The sequence below is a fragment of the Geotrypetes seraphini genome, chromosome 6, assembly GCF_902459505.1.
Source record: "Geotrypetes seraphini chromosome 6, aGeoSer1.1, whole genome shotgun sequence".
NCBI classification, from domain to species: Eukaryota; Metazoa; Chordata; class Amphibia; order Gymnophiona; family Dermophiidae; genus Geotrypetes; species Geotrypetes seraphini.
Genome location: NC_047089.1, coordinates 173,285,839 through 173,308,387, shown reverse-complemented (window position 1 = coordinate 173,308,387; position 22,549 = coordinate 173,285,839). Strand labels below are relative to the sequence as shown.

General features: G+C 42.6%; 1 protein-coding gene across 6 annotated transcripts in view; it reads left to right on the top strand.

Annotated features, from left to right (window-relative positions):
- Positions 1–22,549, top strand: part of TBL1X (transducin beta like 1 X-linked) — a 499,699-nt gene that overhangs the window by 432,379 nt on the left and 44,771 nt on the right. For all 6 annotated transcript variants that reach the window (XM_033949446.1, XM_033949448.1, XM_033949447.1 and 3 more), the window contains 3 exons: positions 6,244–6,499; positions 6,892–7,024; positions 21,901–22,042. In XM_033949446.1, the coding sequence (XP_033805337.1) occupies positions 6,244–6,499; positions 6,892–7,024; positions 21,901–22,042 (531 nt within the window). The remainder of the gene's footprint in view (positions 1–6,243; positions 6,500–6,891; positions 7,025–21,900; positions 22,043–22,549) is intronic.

Here is a 22,549-nt window from a genome sequence, read left to right as displayed (position 1 = left end):
AGTTCTAGGCCAGTGGTTCTTAACCTGGGTTCGACCGAACCTCAGGGGTTCGGTGAGTCAGTCTCGCGGGTTCGGCGGAGGTCAAAACACACCTCCGACTCAAATAGCGCTTCGGTCACGTTCAATCATCTATCAGTTATTCAGTGATTTTGATCAAGACTGATCGTGTACTCGGTTTCTTGATCTATCAATCAACAGCAGAAGTCACACTGATTTGCAGTAAATTTCATTGTTATGTTATTATTATTCGAAATATAGGAGAACTTTTTTGTTTTCAAAATTGATATTATTTTTTCCCTCACTGTATACCTATGTTTTGAATTTATAAAAATCATATTTTATTTTTCCAATAAAGAAGGGTTCGGTGAACATGCATATGAAACTGGTGGGGTTCAGTACCTCCAACAAGGTTAAGAACCACTGTTCTAGGCGGTTTACAGTAAGAAGAGCTGGACAATCAGCGACATAGTTACAATGAAGAATCAATGAATACAAGTACAAAGAATGCAAATACAATAAGAAAAAGCTGGACAATCAGTGACAAGGTTACAATGACTATCAGTGTACAGAAAAGGAGAGATGGTGAACGGACAAAATTCTTAGGTAACAAATCGGTTGAACAGTTTCGTTTTTACTAATTTTCTAAAACTAAAATAGGATGAGGAGTGGGTGATAATGTTTCCCAGCCAATCGTTCAGTTTGCCTGCCTCAAAAGCTAGAGTTCTGTCCAGGAATCTTTTGTAACGGCAGGCCTTTATTGTTGGGTGGGTAAATGTATGGATTCTGCGTGTGGGCCTGGTAGTATAACCCAGATTAAAGTGGAAAACCAGGTATGAAGGGGCCAAACCAAAGATTGATTTGAAGCAGAGACAAGAAAATTTAAACAAAACTCTTGCTTCGAGGGGCAGCCAGTGGAGTTTTTGATAATAGGGACTTATGTGTTCCCATTTTTTTAAATCGAAAATCAGGCGTACTGCCGAATTTTGAATAATTCGAAGTCTGTGAAGGGTTTTCTTGAAAGTTCCCAAATAGATGATGTTGCAATAGTCCAGTATGCATAGAATAGAAGATTGCACCAGTAAACGGAATGATGCTGCATCAAAGTATTTTCTGATGGTTCTTAGTTTCCATAATGTCGAGAAGCATTTTTTAGTCAATAAATCCGTGTGAGTGTCTAAAGTAAGGTATCGGTCGAGAGTCACTCCCAGAATTTTTATGGAATCGACAATAGTTTCAAATTTCAAGTTTAATAATGTTTTGACTAATCGCTTAATCATATTTCAAAGCGATGAACATAATAATAAAATTACAGTATTAAGGGAGTAATGCAATACTTAACAAAAAATTAAGTCCAGAAAGGACTATTAACAAACTTAACAAACAAGTAAATATAAGGAAAAGGGGAGTGAACAATCAAGGAAAAAACATAAGGCAGGGGATCTAAATATTCCATAATCATAATCAACAGACAGAGTAAATCAAAAAGAAATAATTAATTATCAAAATAATTAATTATCAAAAGCATCTTTGAAAAGAAAGGTTTTTAAATTACTCTTAAATTTATCAAGGTTGCACTCTTCTCTCAAATAGATAGGAAGAGAGTTCCAGACTTGAGGGGCCGTAACAGAAAAAATAAATTGTCGTCTTGTATTAATGATCTTAAGGGATGGAATCGTCAACAAGTGCTGTTCATTCGATCGTAACGTTCGGTTAGAAGTATAAGGAATTAATAATTTAAAAATAAATGCTGGGGTTTTATAAAGTAGGGATTTGTAAGTAAGTAAGCATAATTTGTATGTTTTCCGGTGAGATACAGGTAGCCAGTGCGCCTTCCTAAGAAGGAGAGTTACATGATCAAAGTCCTGACCCTTCAAGGAGATTTTAGAATCTTTGATTTTATCGTTAGGGGTTGCGAGAAAAAATTTGGTTTTATCTGAGTTGAGTTTCAGTTTGAATTCTGTCATCCATAATTCAATTTGTTTTGGACAAATGCCAGGTGATTCTTTGCCTCTGAAGTTAGGTTTGTGAGGGGAAGAACTATGGTGATGTCATCTGCGTAGATATAGAATTTGATGTTCTCTTTCGTACTCAACATATAAGAGAATTTTTAACATCTAGAACACATAAGGCCACTGCATCACTACCATCGAATTATATAATGCAATTGTCCTCCATACCTTCAGCTTATTTAGAGTAACAGTCAATAAGGGTCTATATTAATGGTATACAATAAAGAGATGTCTTGGGGGATTTTACTCCCAAATAAGTTAGAGAGCCTGATGCCCATATCAAGGGAAACTAGCCCATCCATTGATGCTTAACATCCTGATTCAATAGTAACGCTAGTGATTTCTGCTTAATTAGAACCAATCCAGAAAATAAACATCAATTATCTCCAGTACTCTCAAACGAAAATGCATGAAAGAAATTTGCATATAATGCATATAATGGAATATATGCAAATCAAGTTTATTGTATTCATTGTAGATATCCTGAAAACCTGACTAGCAAGGGAGTACTCCAGGACTGAGTTGAGAAACACTGCACTAGACTGATGAATGTAATCTTGCTCTGCCAGATGCAGGATGTGCCATGGATCAAGGAGGCCTAGGGCTTCACACAAATAAGGGACCCCCCCCCCCAGTCAGGTTGAGCTCTGGTCTAGGCACCTGGGCTAATCTGTCAATTTCTGGAATGAGGATTTGGTTTAAATCACCTGCCAATATTAAAGGAATGGTTAAGTCCTTGACTGCCAACTGTACCAAGGAGTGGAAAAACTTATGATCATAGACGTTAGGAGTATAGACTATCAACAAATTAGATTCTGTCCCCTGCAGATTAACATGCAAATATGCCCTTGGGAATTCCTGGATAAAACACAATGCAGGTAAGCCAGGAGCATCACCCCCCACACTCTTATGTGATGCTGAAGAATATAAGGCTCTCCTACCCAACCACGGTGACGCTTGGCATGGTCAGCATCTGTGAGCTTAGTTTCTGTAAAATGCCAGATCTGCCTGGCAATGTTTCAAGAGGAACAATATTTTTGTGCGTTTTATACCTGATACATTCCAAGGTATAATATGTATAGGTTTACTACCTATCTATAATAAGATTTATTGTAACAACATAAGAATAGCCTTACTGGATCAGACTTTCCAGCCCAGAAGCCCATCCTCACAGTGACCAATCCAGGTTACTAGTACCTGACAAAACCCCAAAAAGTAACAACATTCCATGCTATTGACCCTAGTTGCCCATCCTCACGGTGGTCAATCCAGGTCACTAGTACCTGGCAAAAACCCAAATAGTAGCACATTTTATATTTCTTGTACTTAAATCCCTGGATGCCCAGCCCCCATCCTGGGATGCGTGACACTTGCTTTTTACCATGTTTTATTAGTTATACCAACAGGTCAAGAAATAACATACCAATCAGTTGCAATCCCCTGAAAAACCCTGCCACTCATCCAGAACCCCACCTCCCCCTTCCCTCTTTGATCCCTTTGAATGTAGCCATTTTCTTCTGTGAAGGAAAGATAGGCAGCGGATCACCATTTGATGCCTCGGGGTTTCCACCTCCAGTCCACAATGTACATAAAGCATTTACACTAGAAATATAAATAGTATGCCTGTATAAGTACAAATGAATGGGAGTAATACAGTACAAAAAACATAATTTGTATCCAGCTACAGCATTAGGTAAAGGACTGGGTAGGTGAGACTTATGTATTAAGAAAGTCTCCAGCTGCTGCAGCCATATAAAAATTTTTCTACTTGTTTTCCACATTGATCTTTAGCACTGCAGGATACAGGAACATAAATTACAGCTTGCGTTCTACCAATGAGGAGCAGATGGAATAGAATTTTCTGCGCCTCTCCATTAATGTTGCTTGAATAATCCTGACTGATATGAACCAGGTGGCCATCATAGTGAAGGGTATCTCATTTGCCTTAATGCTGGCCCAGTTATTCCACTTTATGGAGGTAATTGTTAAGCTTAGTGATCATGAGACCGCTGGTTTCGAGCTGCCTTTGGACCCATTCAATATTCACATTCTAAACATGTGGGACCCAATGGTGCTTTTAATGGCAGCTCCTCTGCTAACCATCGCTCCTCTGCCAGCAAATGCACAAATGAAATCATCTCAGAGTTCCCATAAGTTGTAGATCTTCTCTGCGGGACCTATTTTCCAGGTCCTTTCATGTACCACAGACATGGCCACTTCTAAAACTACCAAAAAAAGATCACTAACGCGCTAAGCTTGGGGGATGACAAAATGGCTGAGCCAGTGCATTGAGCTATCTCCCAATTTACTGAAGTAGCACTGAGTGAGTTAAAAACAGCAGTGGTTCAAGCACGGGGTCTGGAGATCGATCAGATGTACACCCAAATTAAACATCTGGAGACCTGGCAAGCTAAAAATACGAAGCCCACAACTGAATTAGAGCACAGGGTTTCAACTATGGAAGATGGTGCATGAGCCTTGGACACTGGCCTGAAAACGTTATAAATTTTGGTCCAGGCACATGATAGTCAACCTGCTCATAGAAACTCTATGAGCGTCTGGAGCACTTCGGAGCATACAGCATGAATCCCTACGCTAATAACCGCAATCTCGGTTTAGTAAAAAGGGGAGGGGGTAAAAGCACAAACAAAATTTAAAATCATATTTTGCTACTTATCTCTCTTATTTCCTACTACAGGATCTGGTATTGTTCATTTTCTGCAGTTATGCAGTTGTAAGGCACAAGGTGTATTGCTGGAACCTAACCTCTATTTCCCATAGACTCAGTGTTTGACTGTTTGTAATTTTGTGATTTATGAACATTTGGGGGAACCGCACTACTGTGATCTTTTCTTAATTTTGGCTTTTTTTAACATTTACTTTTGTATTTTACCATTCCTCTTCCTTTCCCTTGAGTTTTCCCTTCAGCCTTTACCTCTCTTGCACTGCCTCTAGCTTCATTACCAATTCTTCACCATAATCCAGATAATTTTTCTCTTCATCTCTCCCTTCACCGATTGTCGGCTTTTGGCCCTTTGTAGTGGCCTCTATTGGGTCTGGGCAGGGCCACCTTTCTTGGACCCAAGCTATTATGAAGTTCCAAATTTGAAGTGACCTGAAGCCTCAGATTTTTCTTTTGCTTGGGTGAAATCAGAAATTATCAGCGTCTCAGTAGAATAAGAAGGTTAACTGGTATCCCCTCATGCTCCATCAGAACTTGAGTTGTGGATAACTGGGTATCCTCCTTCCATTTGTACCTGCCATGTTTGACTCCATCTCCTATCACTCCATTGTAGGTAAAGTAATGGACTATGGGAGCATATATTCAAATATAGACAGATCTTTGTCCAAAAAAATGGCCCAAAAATGGAGGTCTTTGTTTTTATTCGAGTCCATTGGTCTGTGCCCCCCCCAACCTGGACCCGTTGCAGGCCTTCCACAGGCCTTCCATAAACCCTGGTTTTCCAGCAGTGAGCAGGGACAGGAGCAATCCTTCCTGTGTCCTGTCCCAGCTGACTCTAAACCACCCTACTTCCCCGACCCTAGTCTAGACCTTACCTTTAAAGTCGTGGTGGTCTAGCAGTGAAGTGGAGCGATCTTCCTATGCTCCTGCCCCATGAAGAGCCGCGAGTTCCCACAGCAGTCTCATGAGTTCCCGCAGTCTTGAGATACTGCTATGGGAACTCACTGCAGCCATATTTTATCATTGCTCATCACGAGGCAAGATTGTAGAAAGATCACTCCTGCTCTGCCTCACTGCTTTAAAGGTAAGGTCTAGAGAGATCAGGCAGATGGGAGGAAGGCGGTGTGGTGTAGAGTCTGCTGGGACAGGATGCGGAAAGGATCACTCCTGTCTCTGCTCACCACTGGACCATCAGGAAAGGAGGACTGGGTGCAAGGTAGGGCACTTGAATACAACTCTTCCCCCCCCCCTCAATTTATATTTGAGGCAACCTTTTCTTCCCCTTTTTGGGGAGAAAAAAAATGTTACCTCGATTTATATTTGGGTTGGTTTATATTTGGTTATATGCTTTCGTTAAAGTTATTTCAGATATTGCCCATATGCTTTTGTAAATTTATTATCACATGTTTGGATTCAGTCATCATCTTGGCATGTTTTCTAGCATGAGATGGTCTTTTGTAGTGCTTGGCACACACCACAGTAGAGTAAAACATTGTCTTGTTGTAGCTCCAAATACTCTAGCAGTTCATTCTTGGTTGTTCTCTTCATTAGGATGGCACGGTATTTGATGGAAGACCTATAGAATCACTATCCCTGATAGATGCTGTGATGCCTGATGTTGTCCAGACACGACAGCAGGCATTCAGAGAAAAATTAGCGCAGCAGCAGGCCAGTGCAGCAGCCCCAGCAGCACCATCGGTGACTCCTGTCCCAGCAGCGGCTGTACCAGTGACAGCATCACAGCAGAACACACCAAAGAATGGAGAAGCCACTGTGAATGGCGAGGAGAATGGAGCACATCCTATAAGTACGCTGACCTGGCAAATCTTTTTCACAAAGATTTTATATTCATTTGTATGATATTAACTAATCCGAAATTTCTATTATATGCTAAAATTAAAGGGTGCATAGAGTCCTATGCCATCCAAAGAGTTTGCCTGGGATATTGGGTGAACATTTAAAATGTTACGTTAAAAAAAAAAAGACTGCATGTAATCTGCCTTCATTTATTTTGAAGGATGATGCAATGTTCTCATCATGAGGATAGAGCAGCTGATGTTGGAGTTCACTGATTTTGTAAAACTACGTTTGTGGCAAATATTTTGAGACTTGTTGGTCTAGAGAGCAATTTACTGACTCTATTACACCTGGGTTTTGTTGGTGCAGCTAGGATCTTGTACTATCTGATGTCTCTTGTAGATAATCATTCAGAACCCATGGAAGTTGATGGAGAAGTTGACATTCCATCCAACAAAGCAACGGTATTGAGAGGTCATGAATCTGAGGTGTTCATTTGTGCCTGGAATCCTGTCAGTGATCTACTAGCTTCTGGGTAAGGACATGGCAGCACACTTTTAAACTTTGGAGTAGAATTAATATCTATGTGTGTGTGTGTATATATATATATATATAAACTGATTCTTGATCTTTATTGTGTGCATGCTGCTAACTTTATGGTGGCTCACTATTTCCGATATCATTCTTTGGGCTCCTTTTACAAAGGTGCGCTAGCGTTTTTAGCGCACGCACCGGATTAGTGTGCGCTACCCAAAAAACTACCGCCTGCTCAAGAGGAGGCGGTAGCGGCTAGCGCGTGCGGTATTTTAGCGTGCGCTATTCCGCGCGTTAAGGCCCTAACGCTCCTTTATGAAAGGAGCCCTTAGAGTGGCTAATTTAAATAGCACTGATGAAGCCAATAGTAACACAAAAACTTTCAAACTGCTTCACCACAATATTTCTGCAGTCAATTCTTCATTATTATTCACTTAAGCAGTAGTCATCATTCATAAAATTCTTATAGCACTCGCATATAGATTTCTGGTAAGACCTCAGTAGCTACATTCAAAACTGTCAACAACTTAAGTCTTGAAATGTTGTAGACTGCCTCCTCATCGGTCTAACTCAGATTTAATAGTTCCTTTTTGATCAACTATCAGTTTTATTATCAAACCATTAAACTTAAGTCAGTACTCATCTTAATAGAATGCTCAGGGGTTCTGTCCTGAATCCATGTTTCGCTACTCGCTGTGTCAAGGAGCTTCCCCCGACTTGTGAAACTGTCACCACCAAGTTTTCAATTCATTAATAAAACAGATACACAAGTTATTTCTCCCCAAGTGGGCTAATCTTATAAATTGTACCTGAGGTGCCTGGGTTTTGCCTATTTTATAAATGCAATATAGGTACCTTTGTGTCTTTATAAAATTACCCCTCAAAGGCAGACACAGACATTTACACCTGCTCTGACCCACGCACAAGTTTCCCACTCTATTTTATGCAACTTTGTGTATGTTTTATAGAGTACATGATAAAAAAAAGGAGAAAACCAAATATAATCCCACAAGACAGAAAGGACAAAAATAATAGTTGGAACGACCAAGCAGACAAAGCTGGGTGATCTTATAATACATACAATGTCATTCCCCAAGATGTACTGTAGAGACCTTCTTGCTGCTTTTCAAATGCAGATAAGTGAGAGTCTAGTGTAAAAACGACATACTTTCAAAAGGACTCCTGATGGAAACAACAGTGCCGAAACACGGCCGTGTCAAGTCTGGATATCTTTTATTTTCTTTATTTGTTTAATAATTTATTTTTGGTCCCAATAAAGGTCTTTGTATATTGGATCACCCAGCTTCATCTGCTTGGTGTTTTATAGAGTATACATGTGTTGCCACTCTGCCCCAGAAACCTACCAATGGGGGTAACTTTCCCATGCTTTAAGTATATAGTCTTTATTTGGCAGCTTGACCACTAGTCACTGTACAGCAAGAGGTCAACCGGGGTCATTCTGAACCCAGGTGCCTGATGGAGCAGACCAACAGGGTATTGCTACTGCTCCACCTATTGGAAACCATGGAAACTCCAGTAGGTTTAGGGGAGGATTGCTGTGGGGAAGTTGGAGTATTTGCCTTTCCATGTCAGGGGAAGTATTAGGGTGATTATGATTAGTCTTTGTCTTTTTAATATTTTAACTGGGAGCATCAGAGCATACTTAGCAACCCAGTGCTCCTGGGGAGGAAAAATAGCACCAGCTCAAAGTTAGTGTTGTTATTCCAGGAATAATTTAATTTCATTTAACTTAATATTGCACTTAAATTCGTCCTAACTGGTAAACTAGTACAAGATGGATTACAACGATGAAATTTTCATATAGCAGACAGTGACAATCATAAAATTATATAAAACCATCCATAAAACAACAAATCATATGTATAAATAATCATCTGTCTAACCAAACATCTAGGTCTTCAAATTCTTCCAAAACATTACATAATTTTCCTTATATCCCTAGAAAGGGAATTCCAGATTTTGGGGTCAACCCCATAAAAAGTAATTTCCAACAGGAAGTCGACTTGAAATACTATGTATCAGGAAGCTCCAAGGCAAGACTGGATTGCAGTTGAAAATCATGCGATGGAATTTAATGAAGTTAAATGCATTATAATGGGGCGTTTTGATCATTATGTGTTTATTGCACTGCCAAAAAGCATGTGTTAGGAGTAAATAATTCACATATATGCTCTTTAATGTGCACTATTATCCTTCTTAGTCAAGTTTTTGGAGGTTTGACCTTTTACCTAGTTTACAAGTTAAATGGCAAGCAGTGTGGAGCTTCAGGCACTAAGGAGGATGTTCTGTGTACTGAGACAGTATGTTTTGAGCACGTAAAGGGTATTAAAAGAGTGCCTTTACCCTGTACTGTGAGGGGTTAATCATATATGCAATCTAAGCTCATAGGACAGCAGTTCACGTGCTCAGGTAGAGTTGGTCTGGTGAATACACACTTGAAAATACATGGAAAGTTAGTTACTGTATATGTATAGCACCTACTTTTATGTGATACATGTGGGTGTTTCCTGGGACCAGTGGCGTAGCGAAGGAGGTTGGCACCCAGGGCAGAGTTGCCCTACATCACCGTGTCATGTGCCTCCCACTCTTTCCCACTGTGCCGTGCATCCCCCCCAACCCATGTATCTCTTGAAATGTTTGCCGGCACAAGCAGCTTCTTCCACTTGCTGCTCATTCTGGCTTTGGTTCCCTTCTGATGTCACATCCTGGTCGTGAGGTCAGAAGAAAACTGAGGTCGGCGAAAGCAACAAGTGGAAGATGCTGCTTGTGCCCCAAAGATTTCAAGAAGTATGCTGGGGTGGGGGTAGGGGGGAAAAGAAGGAGGAGAGGTGCAAACGACCCCCCCCCCCAAGTGAAAATGGCTCCTGGGGGCAAGACGCGCTCCCCCCCCCTTATTATGCCACTGCTTGGGACAGAGTTTTGCATGTGTTTGTGACTGTATCTGGGAAAAGGTAACTAAAGACTCGGATCCAAAATGTTGAGAATGGCTGATTTTTTCATGTCTTGGGTCCATAAGTAGTCTTCAAAAAGTTTCATGTTTGAACTAGAGAGCTGCACAGGAATGATGACAACAGGAATTCCGCGGGGATCCCTTGGGGTTCCCCCTGGTGTTGCGGGGATCCCATGGGGACCCCCTCGTGGGGATCCCACGATGTTGGAGGCAGCTCAAGGGGCTCGAATACCTTGGTGCGCCTCCTTTTCCTGCCCTCCATCCGCACTTGCTCCTCTACAAAGAAGTGTGCAGTGCTCCCAGCACACCACCCATAGTCAACCAGGAAGCCTTCCCTCCGATATCAGAGCTGATGTCGGAGGGAAAGCTTCCGGTCAGCTATGTGCAGCATGCAGGGCCTGTGGTCCTGCAAAAAAGTGCAGCTGGAAGGCAGGAAGAAGGCAACCAACCTGGACGGTTCCGATACAGTCTTGCGGGAGGGGGACATAAAAGGAGGGAAGAAGCGTGCACGCATGCGCGTTGAACCAAGGAAGGGAGAAAGAGGGGACATGAACTTGGGACAAAGAAGGGAGTGTGTTGGGACATGGGTGGGGCCCAAACCTGGGACACAGAAGGGAGGGTAGGAACACGTCTGGACACATAAAGAGGGCATGAACTTGGGACAGAGAAGGGAGAGAAAAAGGGGTGCACGAACTTAGGACATAGGATGAAGGAAGGGATAGAAAGAGATGCTGAGGTGGAGGAGGGAATAGAAAGGGAGAATTGTTGGGTGCGAGTGTGTAAGTGAGAGGGAAAGAGAGATGGTGTACACGGGGAATGGAAGAAAGAGGATAATTTTTGATCATAGCGAGAGGCGTGAGGTGTAGATATATAGGGAAGAGAAAGATGAGAGGGAGAAATGTGGTAGAGATGGAACAGTGGAACAGATTGAAAGGGATGCAAGATGGAGGAATGTTGGACATAGTGGTGGAGGGAGAGATGTTCCATGGTGCTGGAGAGGGGTGTTAGAAGGAGAAATGTTGGACATGGGGCTGGTGGGTAGGGACGAAAGATGCTGTACATGGTCCAGGGAATGAGATAGGGAAAAATGTTGGATGAGGCAGTAGAGGGGATGGGAGAGATGCACCCTGGATCCTTCTCTCTCTTTCCCAGCTCCCTTTGCAGCAAGGGAGAGAAAGAGAGATGTTGAACATTAAGAGAGAGAGAATGACATGTTACATATGGGGGTGGAAGAGAGAGGAAGAAATGCTGTGCAGGAGTGAGGAGGGGAAAAAAGAGGGAGATTGATCCAGGACAGAAAGGAAGAAGGATGCTATACAATGGGAGGAAGGAAAGAGAGAGAGGGATAAATGCTGGACTATGGTAGGAGGAACCAATGGACAGCAACAGAAGAATTTGTAGAAGATAGGAAATTTGAAAAAAGAGAAACTGGGACCAACTTGATGGAAAAATAAGTCTCCAGACAACAAAGGTAAAAGGAATTTATTGACAGAAATATGTTAGCTTTGGGAAATGTGTATAGCAGATGTCTATATACTATGTTCAAAAGAAAAGAAATGCATTTTTGTTTTCATTTCTACAGTGCTGAAACACTTGCTGACTTTTGCTGTGGCTGGTGGGGATCCCCAAGCACCACCCGCTGGGAACTTCCTCCAAAGACAGCCAAAACTCCCCTCCACCAAGCAAAGCAGTCACTGGCAGCATCCCTGAGCCACTGAGGTACCATCATCTGTGACTCAAGGGACGCTACTGCTGTCTGCCAAGCTTGGCAAAAGGGAACAACACCTGCAGAGGAAGTCCTCAGCTGACCTAACATGGGGGTCCTCATCAGCTGAAGTATTTATATTTACATTAGAGGCTCTGGCAGAGACCCGTTTACAAAGTATGTATTCTTCCCAATTAATATTTCCAAATTAATAAAGTGTCTTTGCTTATTTGTAAATGGATCTCTACGAAAGCCTTTAATTCAGTAGCATACTTAAATGAAATAACTACTTCTGAAGTTTATAAGGACAGGGGGGGACAGATTCAATTCCAGAAGGGACAGATTTGATTCCACTGGGGATGGGCAGGGACGGGCTTGATTTCTGTCCCCGTGCAACTCTCTAGTTTGAACTTCTATAACTTATTTATTTTTTCACATACAAGGATGGTTTTTGTTTTTTTAGACTTGTACACTTCTCCCTCTGTATTCACGGTTTCAGCATTCGTGGTTTTGATTATTCACGGTTTTTAGTTTACTTCAGCTAGTATAGAGAAATCGCCAATTCCAAGCCTTTACAGAGAAAAATTGCTGATTCCCAGCACTTTCTTCACTGTGTTTTGCCTCTCCTTCAGGAACAGGCCAGGTCTCCCACCATGTTGTTTGTGGTTTCACCATATTCACGATGGTTTTTTAATAGAAAACAGCGAATAACACATGAAAAAGTTATTTGCGGGTTTTCTGTATTCATGGGTCTGTTAATCCCCCATCACAGCGAATACGGAGGGAGAAGTGTATTTCAAGTTGTTTTCTTTAGCAGAATTCATTAAAACCTCATTTTTTTGTGTGTTTCTGGAGTCTCTTTATTCACCTTTTTTCCAGAAATTGTAACATTTTATAAAATATGAGCAGAATGGGAAACCATACAAATGTCAGTGCAGATGTTATTGCCTAGATCTGCTTTACGGAGGAAAGGAGGCGGGGAGAAATTTTGGAAAGGCAGATAGCTGTTGCTTGCTCTTATGGACCTGCCAGCCTAAAACCTTCCTCTGATCTGCTAAATTTATCTGCATCATTTAGAATAATAAAAAGTGGGCGCTGCTGGCATTCCCTCATATCAATGTAAAAGAAAAGAGACATCTTTCAATCTGGTATGGTGAAGTAAGCTACTCTCTGCCCAGACCTCTCCGTCGAGTGGTGTACTGAATGCAAAATGCAGGCCCAGGCCTGAGCAGTGTTTTTGAAGTCGTTCCTGAAATGCCGTTTTAAGTACTAAAAAGTGGTGATGGAAAACAGTCTCAGAAAAATGTCCCTGAATTCCTGAGAGGTAAAACGTAAAGACTTTCTGTGAGAGCAAAGGAATTTGAAAAGGCATATTCGGCTGAGCTAACAAGCAGGTTTCAGATGAAGTATTAAAATGCCTGAACTTTATTGGCTGGCAAGGCACAAGCTTTCCAGGACCATCGCCAGTCCCTTTCTGATCATGCATTGTCATGGGTGTCAGGTCAAAAGTGCGCCGGGACAAAGGCACGCCCAGACAATTGAGCACAGCGCGGAGGCGCGCGCCGCTCAAAATTACTCTTTTTAGGGCTCTGACGGGGGGGTTGTGGGGGGGGAACCCCCCACTTTACTTAATAGACATCGCGCCGCGTTGTGGGGGCGTTGTGGTGGGTTGTAACCCCCCACATTTTACTGAAAACTTCACTTTTTCCCTGTTTTTAGGGGAAAAGTTAAGTTTACAGTAAAATTTGGAGGTTTCAACCCCCCAAACCCCCCCATAACGCCGGCGCGATGTCTATTAAGTAAAGTGGGGGGGTTCCCCAACAAAAACCCCCGTCGGAGCCCCTAAAAACAGTAATTTTGAGTGGCGTGCGCCTCCGCGCTGCGCTCAATTGTCCGGGCGCGCCTTTGTCTTTCGCACCGTTGTCTATGAACCATTGTCAGCATGGCACAGCACAACCTACTCACTTCTCCTCCTTCAGTCAGGAAGACATTCTTGATCTCAATTATGTGGTTGATAAATGAACTGTAAAACCACTTGTCAGCATTCTACTTGTCTCAATGACTTTGGAAATTGAGTTCCTACATCACAGACAAACCTGAGAGACAGTGTGTGAAGATTTTCAGGCATCCAGATGCTCTGTCAGTAGCAACATTACGCTCTACTAAGTGGATGGGCTGAGCTAGCAGCCTGAGTGTAGTCAATGTCCAATGCCTGAATAGTCCAGGAAATCTGTGGAGTCAGCCATTGCAGAATCCACAGAGAGTTCTCACTCCTAATCCTATAGAAAATGAAATTCTGTGTAAATAAATAAGAATTAGCCAGAGATGAAGTAATAACTAGGGGTACCCCAAGTCACAAAAGTCCCTTCTTGAGATGTTCAAATTCATGCATTATAACATTTTGGCTCAATAAAAGCTATTGCTATGTAAAGATAATCTGCTATTCATGGAAGAAGAGAATCCCTTACTATTTGTAGCATCTATCATTGATCAACAACTTGCAATTGGAGCCTGGAGTTGCTTTCAAATCTCTTGATGTACTGATAAAGGGAGAGTGTACGTGAGAGAGGCATTCTATTAGGGATGTTAGTTCATGGCCTGCAGCTAGAAGGGTTGAAGCTTGGAAGTGAGAGGAGTGTGACTGAATAAGCAGAGCCTGGAAATGGCTCCTAGAATTAGTAGCACCATAAAAATATTAAGCTGTTGTGTTAAAATTCAGGGAAATTTTATAACGGTATATTTTGGAAAGGCCACAAGATCCAAATAAAGATAAATCATCTCCAAGCAATGTTATAGTCCATGAATACTGGTCAAAGTTTGTAGTGGAGCACACAAGGAGAATATGTGTTTATTGGGCCAGCAAGAAACCCAATGGATAAATCCATTGTTCCATGGAGCAGAATACTGGGATAGAAGTGGGCAAAGAACTCAACCAAGCACTTCCTAAAGGAGGATCAGAATCATCAAAGGAGAGCCGAGGAATGATCGAAGTAGATTGCAGACTACTTGAGAAAGGAAAGATGGGTGAGGAGCTCATCAAAGTGGTCTGGAAAGCTAAAGACAACACTCCCAAAGGAATCTTTAACTGTTGGGATTACAACAGAGGAGCCTGGTTTGCCTTTGAGTATAGAAGACTCTGAAAGCTGAGACATGCTGATTACTGGTTTAGCAAGCAGAGCGCTTGGCTAATTGATGTTTACTTGACTGAAGGCTGTATTCTAAGGAAAAGACAAAAACAAATGTTTTTAAGAAGTTTTACATTTAGATCTTTGTTTGAATGAAGTGGCTAACCTGCCCATCTGAAAATGACAGGCTTCGGCGCGGCAGGGAAGGAGGGAGGACAAAGGCTGGAAGGTAGTGAGGGCTTTCCCTTCTGGGCACGAACTCGGGACATAGGCAGTGAGGGCCACCGATTCCTTCTCCCTCCTGGTCTACCCCCGCCATCTGCATTTAATTATCCCCCGCTGCAACTCCGGACGGGAAGGGAAGGGCCAGGCGGTCCACAAGCCTTCCCCCCGACATTAGTTCTGAGAGAAGGTCTGGGCCAGCCAAGCAGCGAATGGTTGGCCTGGACCTTCTCTCCAACGTCAGAATTGAAGTCGGGGGGGAAGGCTTGTGGGCCGCCTGCCCCTTCCCTTATCGGAGTTGCGGCAGGGGATAATTAAATGGAGTGGGCGGCGAGCAGCAGTGGCAAGCGGGGGATAATTAAATGGAGCGAGTGGCGGCGGCAGTTCTGTCAGTGTCCAGTGCTATAATTTAATGTTGATCTATATTCTAAGGATGTTTAAATCATTTATGTGTAAATGGGCAGGCACTTGTTCTGATTTTAGAAAAGCTGTTATTTCCATCTCTATATCCACAGCGCACACACATTTTAAGAGGACACGTTTTAAATGTACATGTACTGTGAAAACATCCCCTTTTTGCAGGTAATCCTGCCTGCTTTCACCTCTTATAAGAAGAGAGGGGACAACAATCAAACCACTGAAAAATGTTTCATTATTGTCCTTTGTCAGCATAAAAAGCTTTCTACTATTCTATGAATACTTCCTGGAACTTTTCAGACATTTCATTGTTTATAATTACATGCAGCTTTCTTCTCTCTCCATTGTCTCTTCGTGTCCCTATAGTAAATTCTCTCTTATGTGAGGCCAATTCTTTCTCCTTCACCTGCAGTGCTGAAAACTTTTCTTCAACTGTCCCCTCACGCCCAAACCTATGGAGCACAACATCCTCGAACTGTCCTCCCCAATAAATGCGGTCACAGGCTTGGCCTTCCAATGCAGGTTTCCAGCGCATATGCAATAAAAATAGGTGTTTTCCGCCAATCAAGTTTAAGCTAACACACTGCCTGCAGAAAAAGACACCAACATCACTTGAGGACCCTTGGGGTTGTTTTTAAACTCTTCAACCAAGTCCATCCTTTGCCAATGCGCTTCAGGTGCCCTGCTACAACTTTCAGCGTGCTTGTCCATTAGGAAACTATCACATTTTTCCGGGCTTCAGAGCTACTTTGGATAGTTTTTTAAAATTTAGCCAGACCATATCCGGGCACCAGCACTTGGCTTTCTCTTACATGGTTATGTGTGATATTCAACACTTAACCGCCTAAACAGTACCACCTGAAAATAGCATTGACTTTTATGTGGTCCAATATGGCTGTTTAACTTAGGCAGTTAGGGTCAGATATAGGACGCTTACATTAGGCACCGTTAGGTGCCCTAATCAAAGATGCCTAGCGATACCTAACTTAGGAATCCAAGCGTAACCTTTTTTAAAATTGGCATGATGATTGACTGCGCCAGTTTGGCGCTGAACTCTTAGGACCCTTAGCGATGCCTAAGTCAAGGCGCCCCCTCACCCCCCCCCCCCCACAAACACACACATATCTAAAACGTAAGCATGGTTAGGGGGGCGGAGAATAGGCATAGTTGACTTGGGCATCACTAGGTGTTCGAGTTAGGCACCGATAAATTAGTCCTTGTAAAACTTGGCCTAATATACTGGCACCTACCTCCAGGATGCCTAAGTATGCCTAAGCACTATAGGCATTGCTAGATGCTGTTTATGGAATGTGGCCCTTAGTGCCGAATATTGGCACTTAACCTCATAAGTGTCGGCCTCGTCTCTGGACTTCCCACAAAATAGCTGGTTTCTACTTTAGTGGTCTGTGGGGATATTTAGTTAAGTGTCATTGAACATCAGTGGATATACCTCACATAAGCAATCCAACAAGCCGGTTAAATTGCTTTGAATATTGACCCCTTTGTTTTTAGAAACTTATCAAGGCAATAAGTATGAGTCCATGCAAAAAATGTTGCTTTTCTCCATGAAGCAAAGCGATTTTCTTCCAGCCATCCTATGCCATCCTGAAACCCAGAGTTTCCTGGACAAGGCCTATTCTATAGGCCTCTGTGGCACTACAGACTAATACGAGATGGAGTTACGGTCACCACTGATTTCCTGTTGCATGGGTCTGCCTCCTTTCTGCTGCTCCTGGCTTCTCTATGTATAGATTAACTACTCATGGTTGTATACAAAGGGTGTCTGTCATCATGGATTTAGTCCATGCAGCCAGTCTGTCTGCAAGATCCACGGGTATAGAATCCAAGATGCAGACCTAAGTAATCCAAGATGGCATTTATTAAGCAAGCAACAGTGGTGCAGTGGTTGGAGCTACAGCCTCAGCACCCTGTGGTTGTGGGTTCAAACCCCACGCTGCTCCTTGTGACCCTGGGCAAGTCACTCAGTCCTCCACAGCTCCAGATACATTAGATTGTGAGCCCACCGGGACAAATAGGGAAAATGCTCGAGTACCTTGATTGTAAAACTGCTTAGATAACCTTGATAGGCAGTACATAAAAACCTAATAAACAAGCGCCTGACTCGACCCAAGTGCTGGTCTTCATCTGCTGTTGTTTGTTATGTTACTACAGATGTGACCTTCACCCTTATATAAGATCCCTATATAGCAAGAGAAGACAATCAAAGCAAAACTTAAATATGTTTCACACTTCAAAAAAGGTGTTGAAGGATGTAACCTGCACTTAGCAGAAGATACAACCTTAATCAAAGGTGAAAAGGGAATAACCTGCATGTAGTGCCAGGTACAAATCTAGCTACCTTACTGGACAAACAAGATGAGCCATGCTGGTCTTTATCTACCATCTATTACTATAAGAATAGCCTTACTGAATCAGACCAATGGTCCATCTAGCCCAATATTCGTCTTCACAGAGGCCAATCCAAGTCACAAGTACCTGGCAAAAACCCAAATAGTAGCAGCATTCTGGGCCACTGATCTGATCAAGAAGTGGTTTGTCTGTCTCAACAGCAGACTATGGACTTTTCCTCCAAGAACTTGTCCAAACCTTTTTTTAAACCAGCTACATTAACCACTCTTAACACATCCTTTGGCAACTATGTTGAATTTATACATTTCTAACCCACTCATTAATGATAAGATACCCCAAGTTATTTGTGTCACAATCCTAAAATTAAACTCTTGTCAAATTCGACCCAGAAGCGAGAACCCCTGCACATTTTCTTGTGCCACTGTCCCCATTCGCAAATCAGACACCAAAATTAAGCTGTTCTTACGAGTGGTGATGAAAATAGCAACATAAAGCCAAGTACATCAGCCAGGGACAAACTCCTTCTTTAACTGTGTAAATACAGCTGGACAGGGTGGGTTTTCTAGTATTTTATGACCTTGGGAATGAAAGTATAAAACTTCATATTGTGCCAAATAGAACACAAGGTCATTAAGGATTCAGCCAACCTAATATGGCTTGATGCCCTATTATTGCATTCATGACACATCTAGAGTAAATTAAGTCATGGAGTTAATTTCCTGTAATCAACTGTTTTACTGTCACCTTCATTTCTTGCTTGCTAACAGTGGAGGAACTTTTAAACAATAATCGGATGAGATTGTGGTGTATCTCTTCCACCCTAAAACTGTAACAAATTCCGTTACTATCCAATTTTATATCTCTATCTATCCATGTGTGTGTTTGTATATATATTTATTTGTATGTGCGCTAAAAACTCACCGTGCCTTTAATGATCAATGCTAACCCAGTTTTAACCGTTTTAGCATCAAAGTATTTTACCTACTGATGCACATAATGGCTCCCCACAGTCTTTTCCATACTTCCTAGCAGCTTATGACTCTGCTATGCAAATATTATATAATGAGGTCATTAATATTAAACGAGCACTCAGAGCAATGTCTTGGTGATGCACAAAATGAAGTGCTTGATTTAATGCTCCGAAATCACTAAAAGGTCTGGAGGTTCTGATAGTGTTAAAAAAGTGCTGAACAGCTGAGCTGAGCTGATCTTAGACTCCTAAACCAATCTTAGGCCCCTCCCAGTGCAATCCAGGATGCACCAGGAAGGGGAAGGCCTGCCATTTTGAAGAGGCAGAAGTGGACATCCCTCCTGCTAGTCGTCTAAATAAGTTATGAGGGAGGGGCAGGTCAGTTGGGGGGAGGGTCCAGGTGACCAAGGCAGGAAGGAGTGGACATTAGAGAGCTGCCCGGGAACGGGGATGACGGGGATCCCGTGAAGATGCCCCCTAGGGTCGCGGGGATCCCATGAGGACTCCCCTAGGGTCGTGGGGATCCCGTGGGGATGCCCCCTAGGGTCGCGGGGTTCCTGAGAGGTTGGATGCACTCGAGCCGCGAGGCTCGTCTTCTTTTCCCTACCTGCCCTGCCGCAGCACACAGCCGACCCAGAAGTCTTCCACGATGTCAGTGCTGACGTCAGAGGGAGGGCTTAAGCAAAGCCCTCCCTCCCTCCGACGTCAGCGCTGACATTGGGAAGACTTCCGGTCGGCTGTGTGCTGCGGCAGGGCAGGTAGGATAAATTCAAGGCAGTGGCGTACCAAGGGGGGGCAGTCCGCCCCGGGGCAGCCTTAGGGGGTGTGCAGAGCCGGCCAGATCCCCTTGCCTTCGTGGCGCTTTCCCCCGACCGACCGACAACAGGCCCGGTCCAACAAAACTCCCTGCCCTGTAGCCGCAAATCTAAATTACCTTCTTACAGCAGCTGGATTCAGGGCAGGGAGGTTTGTCGGACCAGGCCTGCTCTGTTGTCGGTTGGGCGGGGAAGATCCACGAAGATAAGGGGCAGAGAGGGAGGAAAGGTGGAGTGGAGAGGAAAAGACGCTTAAGGGAAATGGGTAAAACTGAGGGAGGAGAAGGATGTTGAAAGCACTGGGGAAGACAGAGGGGGGAGAAGGACGCTGAAAGAACATGGGGAGATCAGAGTGGGGCGAAGGATGCTGAAAGGACATGGGGAAGACGGAGGGGAAGGACGCTGAAAGGACATGGGGAAGACAGAGGGGGAGAAGGATACTGAAAGCACATGGGGAAGACAGAGGGAGGAGAAGGATGCTGACAGGACATGGGGAAGATGGGGGAGAAGGACGCTGAAAGGAAATGGGGAAGAGAGAGTGGGGAGAAGATGCTTAAGGGAAATGGGGAAGAGAGAGTGGGGAGAACACGCTGAAGGGAAATGGGGAAGAGAGAGTGGGGCGAAGACGCTGGCAGGGAAGAAGACGGAGATGCCAGACTATGGGGGGAGCGGAGGGAAGAGATGGGTGCCAGACCAATTTGGAAGGGGGGAGAAAGGGAGAGGCACAGTAACAGAGCAAATGGAAGACGCAGAGAGAAGAGAGATAGTGGATGGAAGGAATTGAATGAGAACATGAGGAAAGCAGAAACCAGGCAACAAAGGTAAGAAAAAAAATATATTTCTTTTTTTTTTTTGCTTCAGGATAAAGTAGTATATTAGTTGTGTTCATAAAAATTTATAAACATTAGAGGCTCTGGTAGAAACCCATTTACAAAGTTTGTATTCTTCCCAATTAATATTTCCAAATTAATAAAGTCTCTTTGCTTATTTGTAAATGGGTTTCTACCAGAGCCTTTAATTCAGTAGCATAATTAAATGAAATAACTATTTCTGAAGTTTATAGGGATGGGCAGGGACGGAGGAGATTCCTCGTGGGGACGGGTGAGGATGGAGGGATTCCTCACGGGGACGGGTGGGACTTTGACGGGGACGGGTGGGGACGCGCAACTCTCTAGTGGACATCCCTCCTGCTGATTTTTTTTATTTTTTTTTTTAATTTGGGGTGTGTGGGGGCGAGGTCCCGGCATGCCTTTTTTTATTATTATTTTTTTTTTAATTTATTTATTTATCATTTTAATACATCCTATATACAAATATGTTTAAAGGAAATACCCTTTTTTTTTTTTTTAATGGGCATACTCATGCAAGGGCATATTGAAGTCACTTTGTGCCACAGCTTAGTAAATGTACCCCAAAATGCAGTAAATAAAATATGTCCTCTCTCAAAATGATCTAACCATATTATACAGGGGAATTCAATTTCTTATGTGAAGTTGTACGTCATGAGAGTACTTATGAATTGGTGCAGCACAGCAGGTTTTGGAAACCTATTAAGGGGTCCTTTTTACTAAGTTACAATAAGCGCTACCACGTGTGTTCACTGAACCCTCAAAGAGCTTACCTTGGGATGCGATGAGGGTGTCCCATGGTAATTTTATACTCTGTACGCACACAAATACACTGCAAAAATGGTTGAAAGTGGAGAGTGGGCTTTTCTACAGTTATTAGCACATAAGCCCTAATTGCCTACAAAAATAGGTGTCAGTAAGAACCCATGCGTTAATCTTTTTTAGTGGCCATTGGCTAATGTCAACATTAATAAGTGGCTATTATTTCCAGAAAGTGACCATTTTCTAACTGTGGAAAGAAATTACCTTAGCGCACAGGGAAGACTTACATAAGGGCATGCTAAGGCCACTTTTTCCTGCATCTTTGTAAAATAACCCCTAAATCTTTTGAATTTTGTGTGTGGTGGGGGGAGGGCAGAATAACATATGAAAAAGCTTCACTATTTGCAAAATTGTTGTGTTAAATAACACAGCAAAAAATTTGGTGCCGTGCTTAAGAAGGCTTAAAAAGACTTTTTCTATGAACTTGGTTTCAGAACTTAAACAAGATTGTGCTTGATATGGAAAGAAGTTCAAGTATAGTAGACAAAACCATACATAAGAATAACATCTTTGTACTCTTAACTTTCATCTTCTGTCTGCAGTTAACTTTTTTTTTTAGTAAGACATCATTGGTGTGTCTGTCTTTTTTTTTTTTTATATATATATATATAGCTCTGGAGATTCTACAGCAAGAATTTGGAATCTAAATGAAAACAACAATGGAAGTTCCACCCAACTAGTTCTAAGGCACTGTATAAGGGAAGGAGGACAAGATGTTCCCAGCAATAAGGATGTGACTTCATTAGACTGGAATGTAAGCGGTCACCACTTCATATAATGTGCTTCTTCTGAATGCTCAGTTTTGATTACACAGTAAATTATTTGAAATTAGAGAGTGGCATTTTTTATGTTCAATGAAAAATAAAGGTTAACAAAGGTGCTTTTTTACTAAAGGACGTTAAATCATAATATGCGGCTTAGCATGCAAGAAAAGGCTCATCTCAAAACATGTTAAAGTATTTTGCGGTAATTTTGCTAACCACACGTTAACTTTTTTAAAAAAATTATTTTGGGAAGGGAGCATATCATGGGGCAGAGCGTGGACATTTCCTGCCTTATCCAGCTGGTGCTGGATTTCCTGCATTATGAATAGCTTGTGCTAACCGGACAACGCAGACTTAACACCGGAGCATTAGGTGCTCCTAGGTTCATTTTTTTCAGCTCTCATGCTAATGACAATATTAGCTCATGAACTACAAATAAAATTCTAAACAGTGCCACGTTAAACCTGGGCATCGCACATGGAAAAGTCTCTTGTTAA